Source organism: Lampris incognitus, chromosome 12 (genome assembly GCF_029633865.1).
Source record: "Lampris incognitus isolate fLamInc1 chromosome 12, fLamInc1.hap2, whole genome shotgun sequence".
Classification (NCBI taxonomy): Eukaryota; Metazoa; Chordata; class Actinopteri; order Lampriformes; family Lampridae; genus Lampris; species Lampris incognitus.
The window spans coordinates 51,593,685-51,618,258 of NC_079222.1; the positions used below are offsets into that span (position 1 = coordinate 51,593,685).

General features: G+C 44.9%; 1 protein-coding gene across 1 annotated transcript in view; it reads left to right on the forward strand.

Annotated features, from left to right (window-relative positions):
• The first annotated feature begins 456 nt into the window (after positions 1–456).
• Positions 457–24,574, forward strand: part of lrsam1 (leucine rich repeat and sterile alpha motif containing 1) — a 112,478-nt gene continuing 88,360 nt past the window's right edge. Inside the window, exons 1-6 of the mRNA XM_056290978.1 lie at positions 457–640; positions 871–1,002; positions 1,217–1,273; positions 13,363–13,407; positions 15,002–15,079; positions 18,586–18,654. Of these exons, the coding sequence (XP_056146953.1) occupies positions 931–1,002; positions 1,217–1,273; positions 13,363–13,407; positions 15,002–15,079; positions 18,586–18,654 (321 nt within the window). The 5' untranslated portion in view covers positions 457–640; positions 871–930. The remainder of the gene's footprint in view (positions 641–870; positions 1,003–1,216; positions 1,274–13,362; positions 13,408–15,001; positions 15,080–18,585; positions 18,655–24,574) is intronic.

Here is a 24,574-nt window from a genome sequence, read left to right on the forward strand (position 1 = left end):
ATATAAAAAAGAATTAAGTAGGTTGTGTTTTAAAACAGCAGTTTCATCACAAAAATCATGAATATCAAATCTGGAGTAGAACTTATTAAAGTCCTGAGGCAGAGGTGAGTCTTTTATTTTATGTTGAATTTAAACACGTCAATAAAAAATAAATTTAGGTGCGCTGTTCCGCAACCTCTACCCGTCTAATTCCTTTAGACACCCTCCACTCCCGAGTTGTCTGGGACGCAGCATTAGTACGGTTTCGATGACGTCATCGGGTAGTGACGCCGACTTGACGCGAGCGCTTCTGGCCGCAGTCGCGGTTTGTTTTTTTTAACAAATCTTTATTAACACAGAGGGGCTGCGCTTCCCGGCAGGCGTCACTTCCCGGCAGGCGTCACTTCCCGGCAGGCGTCACTTCCCGGCAGACGTCGCTCAGCCTTAGCAGGTTAGCTTGGTGGTCTTGAAACGACGACTGACAGCGTCGACGTGAATCCGCCGTATTACTGACAGGCAGCACCGCGTGAGCCGCTTCTGTCAGTGTTATTGTTGGGAGGGGGGGGGGGGGCGTTAAACGGTCTCATTGCCGACTCGATTGTTAACTTGGTAGATAACCTGCGGAACTGAGCGTGACTTAACAATCAGCTTGGCCGGGCAGGTGAGTACCGTCAGTACCGTCGGTACCGTCGGTACCGTCGGCGCTGCGTCCGTAACTTGTTATCGCTTGTTATTAACGTTAAGACACACCGCTGCCCTGCTAGCGTGCTAGCTAGCTAGCCGCCCGTAGCTACGTAGCTCACGGTGACTTGCCTGTGTTCCTATCGGCAGCTCTGTCAACGCCATCACGGTTCAATGTAACTGAATTATCCTCTGTACTTTCCACTGCAGACTCCAACAGCAGCAAGCCACCGGAGGAGCTGCCGCTGCTCCAGAGGAGAGGCTGTCAGCATGTCCCTGTTCTTCAGGAGGAGGAAGCCGAGTGACGAGTCCAAGAAACGACTAGAATATCAGCTTTGCCTAGTAAGAGCTTGTGTGTGTGTGTGTGTGTGTGTGTGTGTGCATCACTAGTTGCTTGCTTACTGCTGGGGAAACACCCTGCTGTGGGTGCAAGGGCTTCAGTAAACAACCTCTTTATTTTTGGGGCAACTTACTTGCTATAGGTTGTGTATGGCTTTTTAAAAGAAAATGAGTACTTCCAAACAACCAACTATCTGTTATCTGGTTTGTCTGGCAGTCTAAAGAGGCTGGTGCTGATGACATTCTGGACATCTCAGTATGTGAACTCTCCAAGGTGAGTAGTCCAACTTGCCACGGTTAGGCAGACGTGTTGAATAGCACAGCATTTATGGGTGACAAGATTCCACTCTTACCTTCAGTGCAGAGCAAAAAAACCACCTTGTTTTGTCCTTGTAATAATAAGTTTCTTATTATTTCGCTACATGACAGTCGAGCCCTAATGCATATGTGGAGTAAAAATCGGCTATAGAGTTAATCAGATTGTTTTTCTCATGAAAAACCGTCATATATTGTGATTCGTTTATAAAGGAAAACATCTTCAAAATTTACCACCAACATTTAAACAAACATTTTATTTTCTACGTTAAGCCATAATCCATGACTTTTTTCCCCATTAATAAGTTATTTTATCCATTCGAAACGTGACTACAATGTGGTGATTCTGTTCAACAGGAGATCAGCATTACAGTAGAAATGTTCCAGCACTGTGTAACCATGGTGGCCCAGTGGTTAGCACTGTTGCCTCACAGCAAGAAGGTCCTTGGTTCGAATCCCAGGCCATTACAGTTCCTTTCTGTGTGGAGTTTGCATGTTCTCCCCGTGTCTGTGTTGGTTTCCTCCGGGTGCTCCGGCTTCCTCCCACCATCAAAAAGACATGCATGTAAGGGTTAATATGCCTGCCTGTGCCCCTGAGCAAGGCAATGGAAAGAAGAACTGGAGTTGGTCCCCGGGTGCTGCAGCTTCCCACTGCTGCTATACAATAAATAGGATGGGTTAAATACAGAAGACAAATTTCATTGTAACCGAACAACTGTACAATGACAAAAACAAAGTGGCTTTATAACTACAGTTTGGTGCTGGAGGCAGTGAAGCATTGCCCTATTGCAGCTAATTTTCTCAGGCTGCAAACACGGTGTAGCAGCCGTTGTCCCTCGTGTGCTGTCATCTCAGCAGTAAACAGAAATCCTCCGATCAAAGTAAGTGCAGTCAGTCGAAACGTATTACAAACTTTATCAAACTATTGTGGCACCGTTCAACAGTGATATTTACAGAAGTATCGTCATCCTCATCACATGTTTATGTTGTTTCTAATGTTTTATCCTACCCAGTCAAAACAATTCAACAGAGGTAAACAGAGACTGGAGAGTGTCTCCAACCATGGTAAAGATGCTAGTTAGTGTTATCTAACCTGACTCCATTGTCCAGATGAATAGAATAATGATATCTTAGTAGAGTGATTAGTCATTGTGTCCCATTTTTGGAGATATTACTGTCCCAATCTCATTCTATTGTGCAAGAATGGGAAAGGGGCAACATTTTTTGATGCAACGCATCTCATGAAGCTGGCTTCTAACTCACTCAAAAAGTGACACTGGATTGGCTATGTATCTAGGACCACATATTAAAGTGCCCCAAATCTGATTTGAAAACATGAAATGTTTATGTTCACACCGCTCAGAAAAAATATACATTCATACAGTTACGTTTTTAAGATGAGTGTAGTCTAGGGCGTAGCCTTCTGTGCAGCTGTGTAGCCACTGCACTATATATTCTGAGTGGATGGTTGTAATCCCTCCAAAATGTTTGAGTGAGGGCACTGAAAATATATATGCAGTTGACAGATGATAATGTTATATATTTTTTGATTTTATAATCATTGGTATGAAAATTGGCAAAATATATTTTTTTCTGCACTCCTACCACTTTTCTGTCTTATTCGTATATTGCCCACGCGGTTTCATTTGAAGTAATATTTCATAGAAATGTCAACAGAGATTCAAGTAAGACATGCTATATCACCATTAACATGCTCCAGTAAATCCATCTTTTGATAAAAGTTTTTAAGTGTTGATGTGTACGCTTACTTTTCTGGGTTGTTGAATGCATGAATCAAACAAGCTAATGTTAGGATTGAACTGGTGCAAAAGTACCTTTTTTACAATGTCAGTGTTATCCAGTCAGGATACAGGCAGTCGAACGAGTTCTGTTTGAGTCTGTTCATAAGTCGAAGTTGTATGCAAGTTGGAACAAGTACAGTTCATATCTAGCGTCAGTCAAATGTTTGTCTTAGTATATAATGTACAGTGTATACATTACCAATAGCCTTTCCTTTTCCATAATTAAACCACTGCGTTGCTGAGTGATAATTGACGCTTTCATTGAGACAGAGCCTTTTACATACTCCATGACTCTCCCCTTGCCCTTTATAATTGTCCCGACTGTGGATCGACTGTAGCCTAATGCTTTTTCAGTGTTTGTTGGCGTTTCACCTCTCTCTGAACGCCTTATTATTTCCACTTTCCTTTCAATTGTGATCGTTTTCCATTTCTTCGATGCCTCACCGCCACTTGCATCAGATTTATGCTGTGAAGCCATGATTATGAGGGTTAATGTCATGGTTGTGTGATCTGGGTCATCGGCACTCTCCTATTCCCTGATTGGTGTTTTAGTTCATCTGCGCCCTTGTGCCTGAATGACCCTTAATATGGCTTCACTCACCTCCTCTTTCTCTGATGGGCTGTCTGGTTCCCGAGCTCCCTCCCCTTTCTCCGATTGGTTGTACGGGTCCTGCGCACCTGCGCCCATTCTCCCTGATTGGCCTCCACAGGGTATGTATGCCCCTTGGTTGGCTCGTTGTCGGTTCATCGCACACTGTCACTGAGACAAACACAGAGACACACACAGACACACACAGAGACTTGTGGTAACCAGAGTGCCTCGTCAGTTTGTGTGCTTTCCAACTGTCTGTACCTGCCGTCATTTCCTGCTTTTGTGTAAGTGTTTTTTTGTGTGATTAAAGCTGTGTTCAAACCCAGCCTGTCCTTGCTGTCTGCTTTTGGGTCCCCTCCTGCTCCTACTCGTGACAGAACAAACCGACCAAGTATACTGACCTGCCGTATACGTGTGAGGATTTTGGGGTGTTGAGGGACACTTTCCTCCATGAAGAGCCGGCCTTTCTTTGGGCTTCTCACCGTACTCTGGAGGCGGGACCCTGAGATAGCCCAAAGACTTGCTTTCTTCAGGTGGAAATCCATGTCAATCCGGTTCCTCCCATGCCCTGCATGACGGCATCTGAACTGCCCAGCACCCCTGAGCCTAAGCTGCCCGGTGCCCCTGAGCCTAGGCTGCCCGGTGCCTCCGAGCCTAGGCTGCCTGGCACCCCCGAGTCTTAGCTGGCCGGCGCTCCAGAGCCTAAGCTGCTCAGCGCTCCAGAGCCTCAGCCACCCGACGTTCCAGAGCCTCAGCTGCCCGGTGTTCCAGAGCTTCAGCCGCCCAGCATCCCAGAGCCTCAGCCATCCATTATTCCAGAGCCTCCGCCACCCAACGTCCCAGAGCCTCAACCACCCAGCGTCCCAGAGCCTCAGCGTCCCAGACCGGCAGCACAGGAACAAACCACACACCGGCCGTGGAGGCCAGCAGCACAGCAACAGACCCCAGCTGGTGTGCGATCTGTTGCTGTGCTGCTGGCCTCCCCGGCCGGTATGCAGTCTATTCCTTTGCCGTCGGCCGTCTTTGCCAACGGGTGGTCTGCTACTGAACCGTCGGCTGCCCTGCAGCCTCCGAAGCCGGCTCCCTGAGCAGCTGCCCCACCGCCTTCGAAGCTGGTTCCCCGAGCGGCTGCCCTGCCGCCTCCACTGGGTATGTATGCCCCTTGGTTGCTCTGGCTCGTTATCGGTTTGTCTCACACTCTCACTGAGACACACACAGCGACACACAGAGACTCTTGGTCGCCAGAGCCTTGTCAGTTTGTGTGCTTTCCCGCTGTGTCTGCTTCTGATTTTGTGTAAGTGTTTTTTTGTGATTAAAGCTGTGTTCAAACCCAGCCTGTCCTTGCTGTCTGCTTTTGGGTCCCCTCCTGCTCCCGCTCATGACAGTAAACACATGAAACATTTAAGTTAAGATTTCGTACTCCCGGCTGGGTGAACGCTGGTGAAACTTGCCGCCTCTGCCCGCTGGATTTCTGCTAATTTTTGCTCTGTCTTTGACTCTACTGTTCCTTTAGCCAAAGGAACAGTAGCCCATTCTGCTTACAATTTCAGAAACGTTTGTTTGTTTTCATTTGTTTTTATCAGACAATACCGTGTGTTTTTTGGCTACCAATTGTTTTATACCTGGCTACTGGTCTCCTCGCCTCCCCCGGTGACTGTCTTTCTACTTCGGAGCCTACGTTTGGTAGAACACCGAGAATAATGTGGATCAATTGGCTGTTCATATGGATTATTTTCACCTGGATTATTTTATCTTTGATATTCCATCCAGTAACACCGCTACTTCAGTACACGTCAGCGGAACTTTTTCGACTACAACCCCACCTCTCTGAGCCACCACCAGCACTGCAACTTCACCGAGATATAGTTCGTAATTTTTGTCGGAAATACATTCACCGTGGATCCCACCGGGGCTTCAACTTTGATGACACAAAACCAATCCGTTCCTTCTGGTCTTCCTTCCCTCGTCCCTCAAGAAAATCCCGACGGACTGTTTACCACAGTGCACTAGCCAACTGAGCCAGGTTGGCTAGCATCAAAACCGGAAAAAATAACCTCTCCATTGGGTTGTTTAACATTCGCTTACTAACCAACAAGGGACTCCTACTTCATGATCTACTCAATGATCGTAAGTTTGATTTTCTATGCTTGACTGAGACGTGGCAACAACCAAATGACTTCTCACAGTTTAATCAAACTATTCTTCCTGGGTTTGTGTACACCTGCAAATCCTGTGACACCAGCAGGGGGGATGGGGTCGCAATACTTTTCAGTGAAAAGTGTCTTCCATAACTGTGCCTGTGCATGTTTCATTTGAGTTTCATTGCCCTACAAATCAATGGGCCAAATCCTACCTTACTAGCCACTGTTTATCGACTACCGAAGCCAAATAACAATTTCTTAAATTAATTTTCTGTTTTTCTAACTTTTTATGTTCTTTATCCCCTAATGTAATATTGCTGGGTGATTTTAATATACACATGGACAATGTCCACAATACTCTCACAAGGGATTTTACATCATGCCTGGACAGTTTTGGATTACAGCAATATATTGATTTTCCTACGCACTCTAAAGGACACATACTTGATCTGATCTGCTGCTCTGGTGTAACTCCTCTTAACTGCAAAGCATCTGATTTGCCCATTTCCGACCACAAGTTAGTGTCTTGCCATGTTAACTTAACAGGATCCAAAACAAATTTTTCATGCTCCATCTCGATCCGTAACATTAAGAATATTGAGTTATCTACTCTCACTAGTGAAATTGATAACCTCCTCAGCAAAGACAATTTATCCATCCCAGACGAACTGGTCTCTCATTACAACGATGACCTTTATAGTATTTTAAACTATGTTGCTCCTTTAAAAACCCAGTCTGTTTTGTTTACTCACTCTGCCCCTTGGTTTACACCTGCACTATGCCAGCTTAAAGCTAAAGGCCATCCCCCCTTTACATGAAAACTGGACTTGCTGTTCATAAAGACATGTATAATGACCACATACTTCATTATAAGGAGGCTCTGTCCACAGCTAAATCATCTTATTACACAAATTTAATTAGATCAGGTGAAGGGAACACTAGAACCCTGTTTTCCGTGGTAAACAATATTTTACGGCCACCAGACACTCTCGCACCTCACCTGTATTCAGTTGCTCAATGTAATGCTTTCATGACCTTTTTTAATGTCAAAATTGAAAATATTCATCAGCCAGTGACCTCATCAAACAATACTGCATACAGTTGATCTTATTTACCCTCCTGTTCTCCCCTCTTCCCCTCCTGTGCTCCCCTCTTCACTATGTAGTTTTAAACTCCCAACTGTTGCAGAAATATCTGGTCTTATTTGCAAATCCAAATCATCTACCTGTCAGCTAGACCCCCTTCCTACTCATTTAGTAAAAGCCTGTCTACCTTCTCTATCCTCTTTAATGACTGATATCATACATTCCTCCTTACCTCTGGTCTTGTTTCCTCATCTCTCAAAACAGCTGCAATAACTCTAATACTCAAGAAACCTGGTGCAGACCCCAATCATTTGAATAATTTTCACCCAATCTCAAATTTACAATTTCTTTCTAAAATGCTTGAAAGAACAGTCGCATCTCAAGTACATGCTCACTTGACTAACAACAATCTGTTTGAACAATTCCAGTGTGATTTTCGCTCCATGCACAGTACGGAGACAGCATTGGTGAAAATCACTAATGATCTTTTGATGGCAGCTGACTCTGGGCTCTTAACCATACTTGTCGTCCTTGTTCTGAGTGCAGCCTTTGATACCATCTCACACAACAGCCTCCTAGAAAGATTAGCTTCAATTGGAATAACTGGCACCCCCCTTGACTGGTTTAGATCATATCTCTCTGGCCGCACTCAGTTTGTCCAACTTAAAAATTTGAGATCTCAGTCCTTTCCTGCTACTACCGGTGTTCCCCTGGGCTCTGTATTGGGACCCCTCCTATTTATTATTTACCTACTACCTCTTGGCCACATTTTCAGGAAATTTGGCATTCAATTTCACTGCTACACAGATGACACCCAGCTTTATCTATCCACCAAGCATACCTCCACTCTTCTGCCCACATCCCTTTCTGACTGCTTGCTAGAAATTAAATCCTGGTTTTCATACCACTTCCTCAAACTAAATAGTGATAAAACGGAGGTCCTTTTAGTTGGCACTAAATCTACTTTGGCCAAAACTGATAGTTTTTTTTCTTACTATTGACAATTCTATAGTTCCCCCATCGCCTCAGGTTAAGAGTCTGGGTGTCACCCTGGACAGCACATTATCTTTTGAAGCCCACATCAACACTGTTACTCAGTCTGCATACTTTACGCAATATTAATCGTCTTCGGCCGTCAATTACACCTAAAAGCACAGCCATACTCACTCACACCCTGGTTACATCCCGTATTGACTACTGTAATTCTATCCTCTTTGGTCTTCCCCTCAAGTGTCTTCATAAGCTTCAGTTGGTCCAGAAATCAGCTGCCCGTATCATTACCAGAACTCCTTCCATAGATCATATCACTCCTGTTCTTCAGCAACTCCATTGTCTTCCTGTTTTATACTGTATTGACTTCAAGATGCTGCTCCTCACCTTTAAGACCCTTAATAATTTAGCTCCTTCCTATCTTTCTGAACTCCTTCATATCCGCATGCCCTCCCGCACTCTTAGATCCTTTTCTGCTCTCCAACTCACTACACCATCGGCCCGCTTGACTACCAAGGGGACTAGAGCCTTCAGTCGTTCTGCCCCCCGCCTATGGAACTCTCCCACAAGAAATTCGCAACATTGACTCTCTTTCAGCCTTTAAATCACATCTCAAAACGCACCTTTTCAAACTGGCATATTCAGTCTGACCCACACTTCACTGAGTTTTGTGCAGATGTTGATTTTATACTTATCTGTTGTGTTAACTTTTTATTGTCTACCCTGCTTTGTTTTGATTTTACACTGTCTGATACAGTGCTGTTTTTTTTTTTAACTGTGTTCTGTAAGGTGTCCTTGAGTGTTTTGAAAGGCGCCCACAAATCTACTACTACTACTTTCGGCTGCTCCCGTTAGGGGTCGCCACAGCGGATCATCCGTTTCCATTTCTTCCTGTCTTCTGCGTCTTCCTCTGTCACACCAGCCACCTGCATGTCTTCCCTCACCACATCCATAAACCTCCTCTTTGGCCTTCCTCTTCTCCTCTTCCCTGGCAGCTCCATATTCAGCATCCTTCTCCCAATATACTCAGCATCTCTCCTCCACACATGTCCAAGCCATCTCAATCTTGCCTCTCTTGCTTTGTCTCCAAACCGTCCAACCTGAGCGGTCCCTCTAATATAATCGTTCCTAATCCTGTCCTTCTTTGTTACTCCCAGTGAAAATCTTAGCATCTTCAACTCTGCCACCTCCAGCTCCGCCTCCTGTCTTTTCGTCAGTGCCACTGTCTCCAAACCATATAACATAGCTGGTCTCACAACCATCTTGTAAACTTTGCCTTTAACTCTTGCTGATACCCTTCTGTCGCAAATCACTCCTGACACACTTCTCCACCCACTCCAACCTGCCTGCACTCTCTTTTTCACCTCTCTACTGCACTCCCCGTTACTTTGGACAGTTGACCCCAAGTATTTAAACTCAAATGCCTTTGTCACCTCCACTCCTTGCATCCTGATCATTCCACTGTCCTCTCTCTCATTCACGCATAGGTATTCCGTCTTGCTCCTACTGACTTTTATTCCTCTTCTCTCCAGTGCATACCTCCACCTCTCCAGGCTCTCCTCAACCTGCACCCTACTCTCGCTACAGATCACAATGTCATCCGCGAACATCATCGTCCATGGAGACTCCTGCCTGATCTTGTCCGTCAACCTGTCCATCACCATTACAAACAAGAAAGGGCTAAGAGCCGATCCTTGATGTAATCCCACCTCCACCTTGAACCCATCTGTCATTCCAACCGCACACCTCACCATTGTCACACTTCCCTCATACGTATCCTGCACCACTCCTACATACTTCTCTGCAACTCCTGACTTCCTCATACAATACCACACCTCCTCTCTCGGCACTCTGTCATAAGCTTTCTCTAAATCTACAAAGACACAATGCAACTCTTTCTGGCCTTCTCTATACTTCTCAATCAACATTCTCAAAGCAAACATCGCATCTGTGGTGCTCTTTCATGGCATGAAACCATACTGCTGCTCGCTGATCATCACCTCTCCTCTTAACCTAGCTTCTATTACTCTTTCCCATATCTTCATGCTGTGGCTGATCAACTTTATACCTCTGTAGTTGTTACAGTTCTGCACATCGCCCTTGTTCTTGAAAATCGGTACCAGTAAGCTTCTTCTCCACTCCTCAGGCATCCTCTCACTTTCCAGGATTGTGTTAAACAATCTAGTTAAAAACTCCACTGCCATCTCTCCTAAACATCTCCGTGCCTCCACAGGTATGTCATCAGGACCAACTGCCTTTCCACTCTTCATCCTCCTCATAGCTGCCCTCACTTCCTCCTTGCTAATCCGCTGAACTTCCTGATTCACTATCCCTACATCATCCAACCTGCTCCCTCTCTCATTTTCTGCATTCATCAGCCCCTCAAAGTATTCCTTCCACCTTCTTAGCACACTCTCCTCGCTTGTCAGCACATTTCCATCTCTATCCTTGATCGCCCTAACTTGCTGCACATCCTTTGCAGCTTGGTCCCTCTGTCTAGCCAATGGGTACAAGTCCTTTTCTCCTTCCTTAGTGTCTAATCTGTCATACAACTCACCATACGCCTTTTCCTTTGCCTTTGCCACCTCTCTCTTTGCTTTACGCTGCATCTCCTTGTACTCCTGTCTACTTTCTTCATCTCTCTTACTATCCCACTTCTTCTTTGCCAACCTTTTCCTCTGTATAATTTGCTGTACTTCCTCATTCCACCACCAAGTCTCCTTGTCTTCCTTCCTCTGTCCTGATGACACACCAAGTACCTTCCTAGCTGTCTCCCTCACTATTTCTGCAGTGGTTTTCCAGCCATCTGGCAACTCTTCACTACCACCCAGTGCCTGTCTTAACTCCTGCCTGAACTCCACACAACAGTCTTCCTTCTTCAACTTCCACCATTTGATCTTCGGCTGTGTCTTCACTCGCTTCCTCTTCTTGGTCTCCAAAGTCATCCTACAGACCACCATCCGATGCTGCCTAGCTACGTTCTCCCCTGTCACCACCTTGCAGTCTCCAATCCCTTTTAGATGGCGCCATCTACATAAGATATAGTCCACCTGTGTGCACTTTCCTCCACTCTTGTATGTCACCCTGTGTTCCTCCCTCTTCTTGAAATATGTATTCACCACAGCCATTTCCATCCTTTTCGCAAAATCGACCACCATCTGTCCTTCCACATTTCTCTCCTTGACTCCATACCTTCCCATCACCTCCTCATCACCTCTGTTCCCTTCACCAACATGTCCATTGAAGTCCGCTCCAATCACCACTCTCTCCTCCTTGGGTACCCTCTCCATCATGTCGTCCAACTCATTCCAGAATTCTTCTTTTTCATCCATCTCACACCCAACTTGCGGGGCATATGCGCTGATAACATTCAGCAATAAACCTTCAATTTCCAGCTTCATACTCATCACTCTGTCTGACACTCTCTTCACCTCCAGCACGCTCTTGACATACTCTTCCTTCAGAATTACCCCTACCCCATTTCTCCTCCCATTCACACCATGGTAGAAGAGTTTGAACCCACCTCCGATACTCCTGGCCTTACTCCCCTTCCACCTGGTCTCTTGCACACACAGTATGCCTACCTTTCTTCTTTCCATCATGTCAGCCAGCTCTCTCCCTTTACCAGTCATAGTGCCAACATTCAAAGTTCCAACTCTCACCTCCACATGCCTACCCTTCCTCCTCTCTAGCTGCCTCTGGACATGCTTTCCCTCTCTCCTTCTCCTTCGCCCAACAGTAGCATAGTTTCCACCGACACCCTGCTGGTTAACAGTACCGGTGGCGGTCGTTGGTAACCCGGGCCTCGACCGATCCGGTATGTAAGTCTTATTTTATGATCCGCATATTTGATTTGGCAAAGATTTTACGCCGGATGCCCTTCCTGACGCAACCCTCCCCATTTGTCCGGGCTTGGGACCGGCACTAAGGATGCACTGGCTTGTGCATCCTCAGTGGCTGGGTTGAAAGGCGCCCACAAATAAAATGCATTATTATTATTATTATTATTATTAAGTGAAAACACAACGCACACAGCAATGTTGATGCGATCTGACTTAAAATGGCGACGATGACGTGGTGTTGTTCTCGCGGGCCGATGAACCGTCACGCAAAATAGTCCACCTGTTCATTAGTACGACCCATTGTGTGTAACTGGATTTGTTGAAATAATAGGCTTTACAGAGGTCAGTTTGTAAGTTGGCCGTTTGTAACCAGGGGACTTCCTGTATTGTGAAAATAATATGTGATGTTGACTACTCAGTTGAAAATGTGAAAATGTGCAGTGAATACTAGGCTTACTTCCAGTTACAATTTTTTTGTGTGTGGAATTTCCCCCATTTTCTCCCCAGCTGTATCCGGCCAATTACCCCACCCTTTCGAGCCATCCCCGTTGCTGCTCCACCCCCTCTGCTTATCCAGGGAGGGCTGCAGACTACCACATGCCTCCTGCGATACATGTGGAGTCACCAGCCACTTCTTTTCACCTGACAGTGAGGAGTTTCACTAGGGGGACGTAGCGCATGGGAGGATCACGCTATTCCCCCCAGTTCCCCCTCCCCCCTGAACAGGCGCCTCGACCGACCAGAAGAGGCGCTAGTGCAGCGAGCAGGACACATACCCACATCCCACCTGCAGACATGGCCAATTGTGTCTGTAGGTATGCCCAACCAAGCCGGAGGTAACATGGGGATTTGAACCGGCGATCCCCGTGTTGCTAGGCAACGGAATAGACCGCTGTGCTACCCGGACGCCTCCTTCCAATTACAATCTTAAGACGATGACCCTGTATTGTTCAGTTCACAACAAAGTTGCAACGGAAGTTGTGCTTCACATATATAACACTGTAGGTCCACTGTGCTTTCCGTCTCATCCTGGTTTGTGTTTGCTGACTTTTACACATTCGTCCATTGTTAGTTTTATATTCGCTACTTTTAGCAGTGCTGATCCTTTACTATAGTTACCCCCAAGAGACCTCAGCTTGACCTGCTCTCTTCCTATCTACTTCTGTCAACAGTCCAGTTGTCTTTGTAGAGATGGTGTTACTTATGATGTATTGATCGTCACAATGACATGTATCAGTGAATATGCACTCTGTTGCCTAATGTGTATGTAGCAACTTCCTCTCCAAGTTTGTTGACTGTGATGTATTATCCCATCACTCCTTACAGATTCTCTTCATCACCTTATACTCTCATTGTAAGGTGTCCCCGCACACCAGTATGAACTGGTATGATGATGTTCATAGCACCGAAATCACTGAACTACATGACTTATAAGGAATGGTTTCACTATAAAGTAGAAAGATCTAAATCACTTTAAAATATTAGATATGTATTTTTGGTAGAACTCTAATGATTTTCTTTTAGGCAAAGTGTAAAATTACTATGAAACCCTGCTATTACTGTACCAGATAAAGCATTAGAGCTCTTTTCCCACAGGTGCCATCCAGTGCCTTCTCCATCTGCAAGGTGCTGCAGAAGAAGGTACAGACATGACTCACACAAGAACGGTGACTGTAGGAGAACTGAGTACAGAAACAAACTACAGTCTATACTTTAACTATTTCATGTATGTCTGTCTGTGTTAATGGTTGATTTAGTTTCTGGAGAGGCACATTTGGTAATATGAAGTCATTATAAATATTTTCTTATACAATCAATGTTAACAAACACATGGCTCAGTGTAGCACTAGGGTTAGTGTTAGGGGTTTTATTTCTGTGTCTGGGATGACAGTGTATTGTGCTGAACTGTGGAGTGATGGTCACAGTGTATGTGAAAGTGCAGTGTAGCCATTAAACCAGTGGAATGATGAGGATGCAAGGAGTAGAGGTGACGAAGGCGTATGAGTTTAAATACTTGGGGTCAACTGTCCAAAGTAATGGAGAGTGCAGAAGAGAGGTGAAGAAGAGAGTGCAGGCAGGGTGGAGTGGGTGGAGAAGAGTGTCAGGAGTGATGTGTGACAGAAGGGTACCAGCAAGAGTTAAAGGGGAGGTTTACAAGATGGTTGTGAGACCAGCTATGTTATATGGTCTGGAGACAGTGGCGCTGATGAAAAGACAGGAGGTGGAGCTGGAGGTGGCAGAGTTGAAGATGCTAAGATTTTCAGTGGGAGTGATGAAGAAGGACAGGATTAGGAACGAGTATTAGAGGGGCAGCTCAGGTTGGACGGTTTGGAGACAAAGCAAGAGAAACACGATTGAGATGGCTTGGACATGTGTGGAGGAGAGATGCTGGGTATATTGGGAGAATGATGCTGAATATGGAGCTGCCAGGGAAGAGGAGAAGAGGAAGGCCAAAGAGGAGGTTTATGGATGTGGTGAGGGAGGACATGCAGGTGGCTGGTGTGGCAGAGGAAGATGCAGAGGACAGGAAGAAATGGAAACGGATGATCCGCTGTGGCGACCCCTAACGGGAGCAGCCAAAAGTATTAGTAGTGGTAGTAGTAGTAGTGTGCCATTAAACCACAAGTCACTATTTGTCAATCAAAATAGTTGAGTCAGCTGCCTTCCTCAACGGCCAGAGAAGTGTCAGGCCTCAGTGGTCCTGGTTGTCTCATTCACCTGTGTGGAGAATGTGCTTACGTTTGAGGCAACACTGATCACCAGCAGACCACGTGCAACACCAACAGACCACATGCAACACCAGCAGACCACATGCAACACCCCAGCAGATCACATGCAACACCAGCAGACCACATGCAACACCCCAGCAGATCACATGCAACACCCCAGCAGACCACATGCAACACCAGCAGACCACGTGCAACACCCCAGCAGACCACATGCAAGCCTTGAGTGATGTGCTGCTAGTGGGTGTAACAGCAACATCACATCAGACAGTAACACCATAATGTGTGTTCAGTCTACTTGTAGAATTAGTGATGAGAACTGAAGAACACAAATACACAAATAAAAGACAAGAGAAAGTTGACATGGAGACTGTCCTTATAGTTTGGGTAAAAGTTGAGCAGCACACACATATGTTCAAAATAATATGAATAATAGGTATCATTTGAGCTTCCTCCTTTATTATACAATCAAAAACCAAGTATAACTTTGTTCGTGTTGGTTCATCTAGGTGCTCATTCTCCATGGCAACGAGTTGAGATCTCTGCTCCCCAAAGGATGTGACATCAGCACTCTGGCCACTTTAAAGGTACGACCAACAAGATGAGACTGAATATTTCTAGTGAGAAATGTTACATGTTCTCCCTGTGTCTGCGTGGATTTCCTCCAGGGGCTCCGGTTTCCTCCCAGGGTCCAAAGTCATGTCAGGTGAATTGGCTGTACTAAGTTGTCCCTAGAAATGAACGGGTGTTTGTGTATGTGTGTGTGTGTAGGCCTTGTGATGGCCTGGCGGCCTGTCCAGGGTGTCTCCCCGCCTGCCGCCCAATGACTGCTGGGATAGGCTCCAGCATCCCCGCGACCCTGAGAGCAGGATAAGCGGTTAAGATAATGGATGGAGGTATGGATGAAATGTTGGGCAGTTGAAACATGAAATATTTTGGTCACAGTGGCTGTTGGGTAGCCACTTAATGTAAAATTGTGTTGTACTTTTAAAATTGGTTTTATACTTACAGGTGCATCTAAAAAAATTAGAATATTGTGGAAAAGTTCATTATTTTCCGTAATTTAATTCAAAAAGGGAAACTTTCATATATTCTAGATTCATTACACATAAAGTGAAATATGTCAAGCCTTTTTTGTTTTAATCTTGATGATTACGGCTTACAGCTCATGAAAATCAAAAATCCAGTATCTCAAAATATTAGAATATTACATAAGACCAATCAAAAAAAGGATTTATAATACAGAAATGTCGACCTTCTGAAAAGTATGTTCATTTGTGCACTCAATACTTGGTCGGGGCTCCTTTTGCATGAATTACTGCATCAATGCGGTGTAACATGGAGGCAATCAGCCTGTGGCACTGCTGAGGTGTTATGGAAGCCCAGGTTGCTTTGATAGTGGCCTTCAGCTCCTCTGCATTGTTGGGTCTGGTGTCTCTCATCTTCCTCTTGACAATGGTTCAGGTCAGGCGAGTTGGCTGGCCAGTGAAGCACAGTAATACCATGGTAGTTTTGGCACTGTGGGCAGGTGCCAAGTCCTGCTGGAGAATGAAATCAGCATCTCCATAAAGCTTGTCAGCAGATGGAAGCATGAAGTGCTCTAAAATCTCCTGGTAGATGGCTGCGTTGACTGAGCTTGATGAAACACAGTGGACCAACACCAGCAGATGACATGGCACCTCAAATCCTCACTGACTGTGGAAACTTCACACTGGACTTCAAACAACTTGGATTCTGTGCCTCTCCACTCTTCCTCCAGACTCTGGGACCTTGATTACCAAATGAAATGAAACATTTACTTTCATCTGAAAAGAGGACTTTGGACCACTGACCAACGGTCCAGTTCTTTTTCTCCTTAGCCCAGGTAAGACGCTTCTGGCGTTGTCTCTGGTTCAGGAGTGGGTTGACACTAGGAATGCCACACTTGTAGCCCATTTCCTGGGCATGTCTGTGCGTGGTGGCTCTTGTTGCACTGACTCCAGCCTCAGTCCACTCCTTGTGAAGCTCCCCCAAGTTCTTGAATCAGCCTTGCTTGACAATCCTCTCAACGCTGCGGTCATCCCTGTTGCTTGTGCACCTTTTCCTACCACACTTTTCCCTTCCAGTCAACTTTCCATGGATATGCTTTGATACAGCACTCTGCGAACAGCCAGCCCTTTCAGTAATGACCTTCTGTGGTTTATGGGGTATTGTCAAGAGGAAGATGAGAGACACCAGACCCAACAATGCAGACGAGCTGAAGGCCGCTATCAAAGCAACCTGGGCTTCCATAACACCTCAGCAGTGCCACAGGCTGATTGCCTCCATGCCACGCTACATTGATGCAGTAATTTGTGCAAAAGGAGCCTTGACCAAGTATATAAATGAACATACTTTTCAGAAGGTCGACATTTCTGTATTATAAATCCTTTTTTGATTGGTCTTATGTAATATTCTAATATTTTGAGATACTGGATTTTTGATTTTCATGAGCTGTAACCCATAATCATCAAGATTAAAACAAAAAAGGCTTGATATATTTCACTTTATGTGTAATGAATCTAGAATATATGAAAGTTTCACTTTTTGAATTAAATTATGGAAAATAATGAACTTTTCCACAATATTCTAATTTTTTGAGATGCACCTGTATATCTTCAACTTTAAACTTAGGTATATCATTTTGCATACTTTTTCTCCCCAAAGCATCTTACATTATCACACTCATGCACTAGTAGCATTGCTAAGCCTTACCTAGGCAGCGTTCTCGTTTTACTGTACAGCTATAGTAGAGTATTTTCACCCTCAATATACACACACAAACATACTGTCTTGGGTGTCATTGGTGAATGAATTGCAATGAGAAGAGAAGCCTATGAGTTTGTGCTCTCCTGACCAACTGTAGCGGTGGTGCCAACAGACAGTGGACTGAAACGCACGACTCACGCAAGGCAGGTAGAATAAACTTATTTACTGAAGATGGGTTTGGTACACAGTAAATCAGTCCAGTAAACAGGCAGAGGTATCCAAAACGTAGGCTAAGGCAGAGTCAAGACACATAAGCTAGTGGGAATGTTACTCAGGAACACACGAGAGGTGAAGAGCTGGACCGCTTTGGCATGGTGGTACAAAGACGAGCTGGCAAAGTAACAGGCAAAATGTGGAGGTATAAAACCCAAACCCAACACATTTTAAAGACCTACACTTTTATAGGTATTACTTTACTTGTTTTTTTTACATCATGGAAAAGTCTGCCCAAGACACCATTTAAATGGCAGACACCTAACCAGTAAAACAGCGGCCAAGGCCTCAAAGATGGAACGCCAGCACTGGGTTAGTTTCAGGCAGGATCAGGACACATGTAAGAGACTGGCATTGGCTTGTTTGCACCGGTCACATGTTGGGTCTAAATCTGGGTTAATTTTAGCCAATTTCTCTTTGCACCATGAAGACGAGGCACTACTTTAAACTGGATTATGCCATGTCTTGTCCCTATAGAGGAAAATATTAGGCTAACCAAAATACTGTGGATACACTCAGACAAAGAAGGTAGATGAGGGCTCAACAGGTCATTCATTAAATCTACAAACTGACAACACCTGAAAATAAAATCACTTGACGAGAACTAGATGTCTTGTAGAGAGTCCGAGGAGCTCGGTGGTTCTGTGTCTTTGTGGTTCTGCTCTCTCCCTGTCCCTGGTGCATTGCTGTAATTGTGCAGCTGCGATGTTAACCTTTCTCGAACACTGATCGGGAGTAACCTTTAGCCTTTCTCGAACTCTGATTCGAAACAGGTGTGGCCGCAGCAGTCTGCCGTACTCTCTATGTGATTATTACTGTTAAAATGATTATTAGCAAAACTGGATAACGTTTTATGAGAATTTATTTATTGTGATTTTATTATCATTTCATAAACCGTGACATTAATTATGAACAATAGTTATAATTGATTGTTGTCATTAGAAAACTAAAAGTTTTTATTTTTGCCAAAATGTTGTTGCAAATTCAATACTGACCCATCTGACAAAAAAAGTGATATTTCTTTACTGGTGTTGCCTATCTTTACTCCATGTAACTGATTTTTTTTTTCTTTTTCCTAACACTCTAACACCAGGTATTGGATCTCCATGAAAATAAGCTCATTGCACTCCCAGATGACATCGGAAAGCTAGTATCATTGCAGGTAAATCCATCATAAATGTGATTACACTAGGGCTGGCCCAAAATATAGGACACTCATTCGGCAGGTTAGTAGACAGGCAGGTTAGATATTTTGTTTTTGCACACCCACTTCACAGGTTTTTATATACAGCATCTTTGCCAACTATCCTGTAGTGTAGCCCAGGGGTTTCCAAAAGTTTCTGTGCTAAGGCTCCTCAAATAGCATTAGCTTCTGGCCGGGGCCCCCCTTTTGCAAGAATGTCTTTAAAAACCCATTGAAAATACTATCTACTACTACTACTACTACTTTGGGCTGCTCCCGTCAGGGGTCGCCACAGCAAATCATCCGTCTCCATCTCTTCCTGTCCTCTGCATCTTCCTCTGTCACACCAGCCACCTGCATGTCCTCCCTCACTACATCCATAAACCTCCTCTTTGGCCTTCCTCTTCTCCTCTTCCCTGGCAGCTCCATATTCAACATCCTTCTCCCAATATACCCAGTATCTCTCCTCCACACATGTCCAAACCATCTCAATCTTGCCTCTCTTGCTTTGTCTCCAAACCGTCCAACCTGAGCTGTCCCTCTAATATACTCGTTCCTAATCCTGTCCTTCTTCATCACTCCCAATGAAAATCTTAGCATCTTCAACTCTGCCACCTCCAGCTCCACCTCCTGTCTTTTCATCAGTGCCACTGTCTCCAAACCATACAACATAGCTGGTCTCACAACCATCTTGTAAACCTTCCCTGTTGGTACCTTTCTGTCGCAAATCACTCCTGACACTCTTCTCCACCCACTCCACCCTGCCTGCACTCTCTTCTTCACCTCTCTTCTGCACTCCCCGTTACTTTGGACAGTTAACCCCAAGTATATAAACTCATATGCCTTCATCACCTCTACTCCCTGCATCCTCACCATTCCACTGTCCTCCCTTTCATTGACACATATGTATTCCGTCTTACTCCTACTGACTTTCATTCCTCTTCTCTCCAGTGCATACCTCCACCTCTCCAGGCTCTCCTCAACCTGCACCCTACTCTCGCTACAGATCACAATGTCATCCGCAAACATCATCGTCCACGGAGACTCCTGCCTGATCTTGTCCGTCAACCTGTCCATCACCATTACAAACAAGAAAGGGCTCAGAGCCGATCCTTGATGTAATCTCGCCTCCACCTTGAACCCATCTGTCATTCCAACTGCACACCTTACCATTGTCACACTTCCGTCATACATATCCTGCAGCACTCCTACATACTTCTCTGCAACTCCTGACTTCCTCATACAATACCACACCTCCTCTTTCGGCATTCTGTCGTATGCTTTCTCTAAATCTACAGGACGCAATGTAACTCCTGGTCTTCTCTATACTTCTCAATCAACATTCTCAAAGCAAACACCACATCTGTGGTTCTCTTTCGTGGCATGAAATCATACTGCTGCTCGCTAATCGTCACCTTTCCTCTTAACCTAGCTTCTATTACTCTTTCCCATATCTTCATGCTGTGGCTGATCAACTTTATACCTCTGTAGTTGCTACAGCTCTGCACATCACCCTTGTTCTTGAAAATCGGTACCAGTATGCTTCTTCTCCACTCTTCAGGCATCCTCTCACTTTCCAAGATTGTGTAAAACAATCTAGTTAAAAACCCACTGCTATCTCTCCTAAACATCTCCATGCCTCCACAGGTATGTCATCAGGGCCAACTGCCTTCCCACTCTTCAGCCTCTTCATAGCTGCCCTCACTTCCTCCTTGCTAATCCACCATACTTCCTGATTCACTATCCCCACATCATCCAACCTTCTTATGCTCTCTCATTTTCTTCATTTATCAGCGCCTCAAAGTACTCCTTCCACCTTCTCAACACACTCTCCTCACTTGTCAGCACATTGCCATCGCTATCGTTGAGCACCCTAACCTGCTGCACGTCCTTCCCAGCTCGGTCCCTCTCTCTAGCCAATCAGTACAAGTCCTTTTCTCCTTCCTTAGTGTCTAATCTCTCATACAACTCACCATACATCGTTTCCTTTTCTTTTGCCACCTCTCTCTTTGCTTTACCCTGCATCTCCTTGTATTCCTGTCTACGTTCTTCATCTCTCTGACTATCCCACTTCTTCTTTGCCAACCTCTTCCTCTGTATACTTTGCTGTACTTCCTCATTCCACCACCAAGTCTCCTTGTCTTCCTTCCTCTGTCCTGGTGACACACCAAGTACCTTCCTAGCTGTCTCCCTCACTATTTCTGCAGTGGTTGCCCAGCCATCTGGCAACTCTTCACAACCACCCAGTGCCTGTCTTAACTCCTCCCTGAACTCCACACTTCCTTCTTCAACTTCCACCATTTAATCCTTGGCTCTGCCTTCACTCTGTCCCTCTTCTTGGTCTCCAAAGTCATCCTAAAGACCACCAAGTGACACAAGTAGTCAAGACTGACAGAGTGGGCTAGAACACAGCAAACAAGGGGGACTTACCAGCTGGGCACAGCCAAATCAATGGATTAGTGCAGCAGGGGCTCACATGATGACAGGCAGTGCTGGGATACCATAGGTTTTTTTTTTCAGATTCAGACAACTTTATTTATCCCAGAAGGGCAATTCAGTTTTTACAATCTACCCAGACCATACCCAAACTCACAGACAAGTGGCAATCATCATTATGTCAGAGACAATAGACAGATCATACATGGACAAGACATGCACACTGTCACCCTTATGTGGCCCTGCATGCAGACTCACACGAGGACCAGACGAAGGGCAAAGATTCATATAAGTTAAAAGAAGTTAAAATGATAGAATAATAAATAAATAAATGAAGCATTCTAAGATGCATTGCATGTTACATTCCCCCACTACAGTCAGTGAACGTACAGGCCCACAAGCCATGTGAAAAACAAACAAGGTATAAACCAACTGTTGTGGTTTAAACCAAGCTAAAGCATTTATTTAAAATGACTACTCTCTGCATTTAACAGCCTGATAGCAGAAGGAATGAAGGACCTAGAGTAGTGATTCGTTTTCCTAGGGGGCGCTTTATAGCGCAGGCCTGAGGGCATTACAGTGAATTGACTGGACAGGACGTGGTCAGATTGGCCAATAATTCCTTTTGTTTTCTGGGCCACATGTTTCTCCCAGAGCAGAAATCTCTGCTGGACTCCTATTATTTTGGAGCAGACCTTAACAATACTGTTTAGGCTGTTCCTGTCCTTCACAGTCAACCCGTTAAACCAAGATAGCAAGGAAAAAGTTAAGACTTTCAATAAATGAATGGTAAAAAATACATGAGATGGTGGTACAGAGGAGTTAAGCTTAAGCTTCTGCAGTAAGTGAATTCTTTGTTGTCCACGCTTGACAATTAAATCTGTGTTCACATCGAACTTGAGTTGGGAGTCGAGCACGGTTTCCAAGTACTTATAAGTGTCAACAATTAGAACATCCTCGCCATGTATAGTGCTAGCTTTGGGTTTATTACTGTTCTTCCTAAAATCAATGATAAGTTCTTTAGTTTTATCAGGTTAGCAGAGTTGGATAGGTCAGTTTTTGGAGTTTTTATAAATTGTTGCAAACGTCTGGGGGGGTAATCCAAATTATCAAGGATGGAGTTAGCCATAAATATTTAGGAGGAAATCCCATTTGCTGTAATTGCAAGGGCAGATAGCTGGTTGACATGGAGGTTGCGATGGCTGGCTAGGATAGAGCAATGTTGACTGAGCTGAAGTGAGGCATTAGCAGCAGTTCAGATAAAAGTGTCTTGATGCATGCTCAGTAATCCAGGAAAATCACAGAAAGTTGAATCAGTTCATCTGGACACAACGTTTATTGAGAGAAACATTTCATCACTCATCTAAATTACCTCTTCAGTCTCAGCTGACTGCAGATGTCCCCACCCTTATAAACAAACCCAAACATTGCTTATCTTATCCTAGTCTTCTGTTTTACCGCTTTTGCTGCAAAGCCTTGACTGACAGGTGAACTGATGTCATTGGGCTCAGTGGGCTGCTCTCTCTGCTCTCTGTTGCCAGTGCCTTCAGGTTCATTAGGCTGACATGATTGACGGGAAATGGCGCCGAATGAATAATTTGTTATTTTAAAACATTTGGCTGCATCAGCCTCAAGGGACTTCAACCTCTTCTCTCTCTGCTTTTCAGCATCACATTTTTTTCTCTCTTTTTGTTTGTCTGTCTTGCTCCACTCCACTATTTATCTAAATGTCGCCACTTAACACTAGAAGGACTGGGATTTCATTCCTACCTGAAGCGACTGTGTGGGTGGGTGGGGTGTCCCTGGGGTGTCCCCAATTGAGATATTAATGCATTATTAAGGTTAGTATGTCTTTTAAGAAACGACTGGCACCAAAATTAACATTTTAACAACTTTAATACTATTTTTCAAACTATTTAAACTTAAGAGAGACATGGTCGCATTTGCTCCTTTATAACTTTCACATCTTTTAGATGATCAAAATTCTGTTTGTAAGGTTTGATCATGAATTTCCATTGATTCTAGGTGCAAAGTATCATACAGGTTGGACTTAAGAACCTAGGAGGAATTCTAAAAAGCAGGTTTAGCATATTTTGCTATTTTACGGAAAAAGTTTAAAGGTGGAAATGAGCGTGGCCTATATATCTCGATTCAGCTACATTTACAGTTTTTTATATACATTTATTTCTAGTTTTTCCCCTTATCCCACCCGATTAACCCAATGGCATACGGCCGGAACTCTTGTCGAATTACTCCCCTGGCTCATGTTTCCACAGGAAGGAGATAGTCGTAACACCAGCTTCCTTCAAACTCGTGTCAGCTGCTCTCGCTATTTTACACGCTGCAGCCTCGCATGGATTGCATCACCTTCAGGCCGCGAAGGAGGCGTAGAGAGAATGCTTTCAGTTGCTTGGCTGCAGGCGCCCGGGTGGGCCAGAGGGGTTGCTGGAGAACGACAAGTCCCCGAAAACTACACCGATCTACACCCACTATCCCTCGGGTAAGGGTGGCCTAATGAATGCCTTACCCCGTGGACGCTCTGGCCGGGACCGGTTACGGCGAGTCTGGGATACGATGTCACATGACAAGCGGGTTGCAAGAACGGCAGTTTATTCCGCTCATCCACCAGAGCGGCCTACATTTACAGTTTTTGAATGTGGGATGTACAGTGTCGGAGTAATTCGCCAAAACACGCTTACCTTGATTATAGCACCAACTGCTGATAGATATGGGTCATTTTTTGTGTTGGATATATTTGCACCATTTTATTCCACCCCTGAAAATTTCACCTACATAACTTTTATGGTGTATGCTGCAGTACCACATTGACTTATGGAAGAATTAAAAGAAAAAAATAAGAAGAAGGTGGTGTCCAGGTTATGTAGCAGTCTATTCCGTTGCCTACCAACACGGGGGTTGCCAGTTCGAATCCCCGTGTGTTACTTCCAGCTTGGTCGGGCGTCCCTACAAACAAAATAGGCCGTGTCTGCGGGTGGGAAGCCGGATGTGGGTATGTGTCCTGGTCGCTGCACTGGGGTGGGGGGGGGGCAGGACTGGGGGGAATAGTGTGATCCTCCCACGAGCTACGTCCCCCTGGGTAAAGTTCTCACTGTCAGGTGAAAAGAAGCAGCTGGTGACTATACATGTATCAGAGGAGACGTTGTAGTCTGCAGCCCCTCCCTGGATCAGCAGAGGGGGCGGAGCAGAGCCTGGAAAGGCTTGGAAAATATTAATTGGCCAAATACAACTGGGGAGAAAAAGGGGTAAACCCCCCCCCCCAAAAAAAGAAGTAATAATAATAATTAGAAGAAGAAGAAAAATCTCAGCGATTACTATAGGGTTCCCAGCACCCCTGGTACTGGGAGCCATGCTGCCTTGCAATGCGTAGCCCCGCCCCCTAGGCTTGGACCCCTAATAATAATAATAATAATATGATCATAAAAATGGGGCGCACTCGTAGCCA